At 48.0% G+C, this 948-nt stretch overlaps 1 protein-coding gene across 3 annotated transcripts in view; it reads right to left on the reverse strand.

Annotated features, from left to right (window-relative positions):
* Positions 1 to 6: 6 nt before the first annotated feature.
* Positions 7 to 948, reverse strand: part of LOC116842816 (protein groucho) — a 95,328-nt gene continuing 94,386 nt past the window's right edge. For all 3 annotated transcript variants that reach the window (XM_032812534.1, XM_032812535.1, XM_032812536.1), the window contains one exon: positions 7 to 718. In XM_032812534.1, the coding sequence (XP_032668425.1) occupies positions 611 to 718 (108 nt within the window). In that variant the 3' untranslated portion in view covers positions 7 to 610. The remainder of the gene's footprint in view (positions 719 to 948) is intronic.

A 948-nucleotide genomic window follows, 5' to 3' on the forward strand; every position in this document is an offset into this window, starting at 1 on the left:
CTCTCTCTCTCTCTCTCTCTCTCTCTCTCTCTCTCTCTCTCTCTCTCTCTCTCCCCCCTCTCCCCCTCTCCCTCTCTCGTTGTATACACGCGACAAACAGAAGTCCCGTCCGCGTAATCGCGCACCTATATAATCGTCGCGCACATCCGCAATAATACTCTCGCTCGCGAAATCAGAACGCACATACACGCACGTACACGCGCACGATATTAATATACACACCGTTGATCCTCATTCGCATCCATGCACGGCACAAACGCGCGCACACACGCACACACACGCACGCACATCGATATTTTTCCAATATCTCCTAACGTAATTCCGTTACAATGTAGATCCGTATGCATATATGTACACAATTACCAGTCGCGCTTTAAGGTCCCGAGGCTACTCGCAACCTCACTTGCGGAGAACTCTTTTCGGCGTCCTCTCCTTCCGTTCTAGCCAGCAAGAGGATACGCATTAAAGCCACGTGCGAGGCTCGAACGTCGTCGAGGGAGAAAATACGAGTCTCTTTCTTTCTCTCTCTATATATATATTTATATAATATCTCTTTCTTCCTCTCCCTCTTTCCCCTCTCTCTTTCTCTCTGTTTGTTGAGAGAGCAGACTTAGTAAATTACTTCGTATACGGTGGCCTTCTTGTCGCCGGATCCGGTCACGATGTACTTGTCGTCCGCGGAAATGTCGCAGCTCAGCACCGACGACGATTCCTTCGACTGCAAAGGTCAACAGAAAATTTGCAAAACGTAAGTATCACACGCAAGCTACTTTCTGTGTACAAATGAAAATATGAATTTATGAAAGTCTTTCAGCAAGGCATGACGATGAATTATTATATCGAATTGAATTTTCGGCTTAATTAAAGTAATATTCGCGTCATCTGCGAGATCCGGGGAAGAAACTCTTCGGCGAACAGCTCGGGGAGGGGGGGGGGGGGGGGCGGGAA

This window comes from Odontomachus brunneus, unplaced genomic scaffold, assembly GCF_010583005.1.
Source record: "Odontomachus brunneus isolate Ranch 3 - 2012 unplaced genomic scaffold, Obru_v1 Obru_scaffold_027, whole genome shotgun sequence".
NCBI lineage: Eukaryota > Metazoa > Arthropoda > Insecta > Hymenoptera > Formicidae > Odontomachus > Odontomachus brunneus.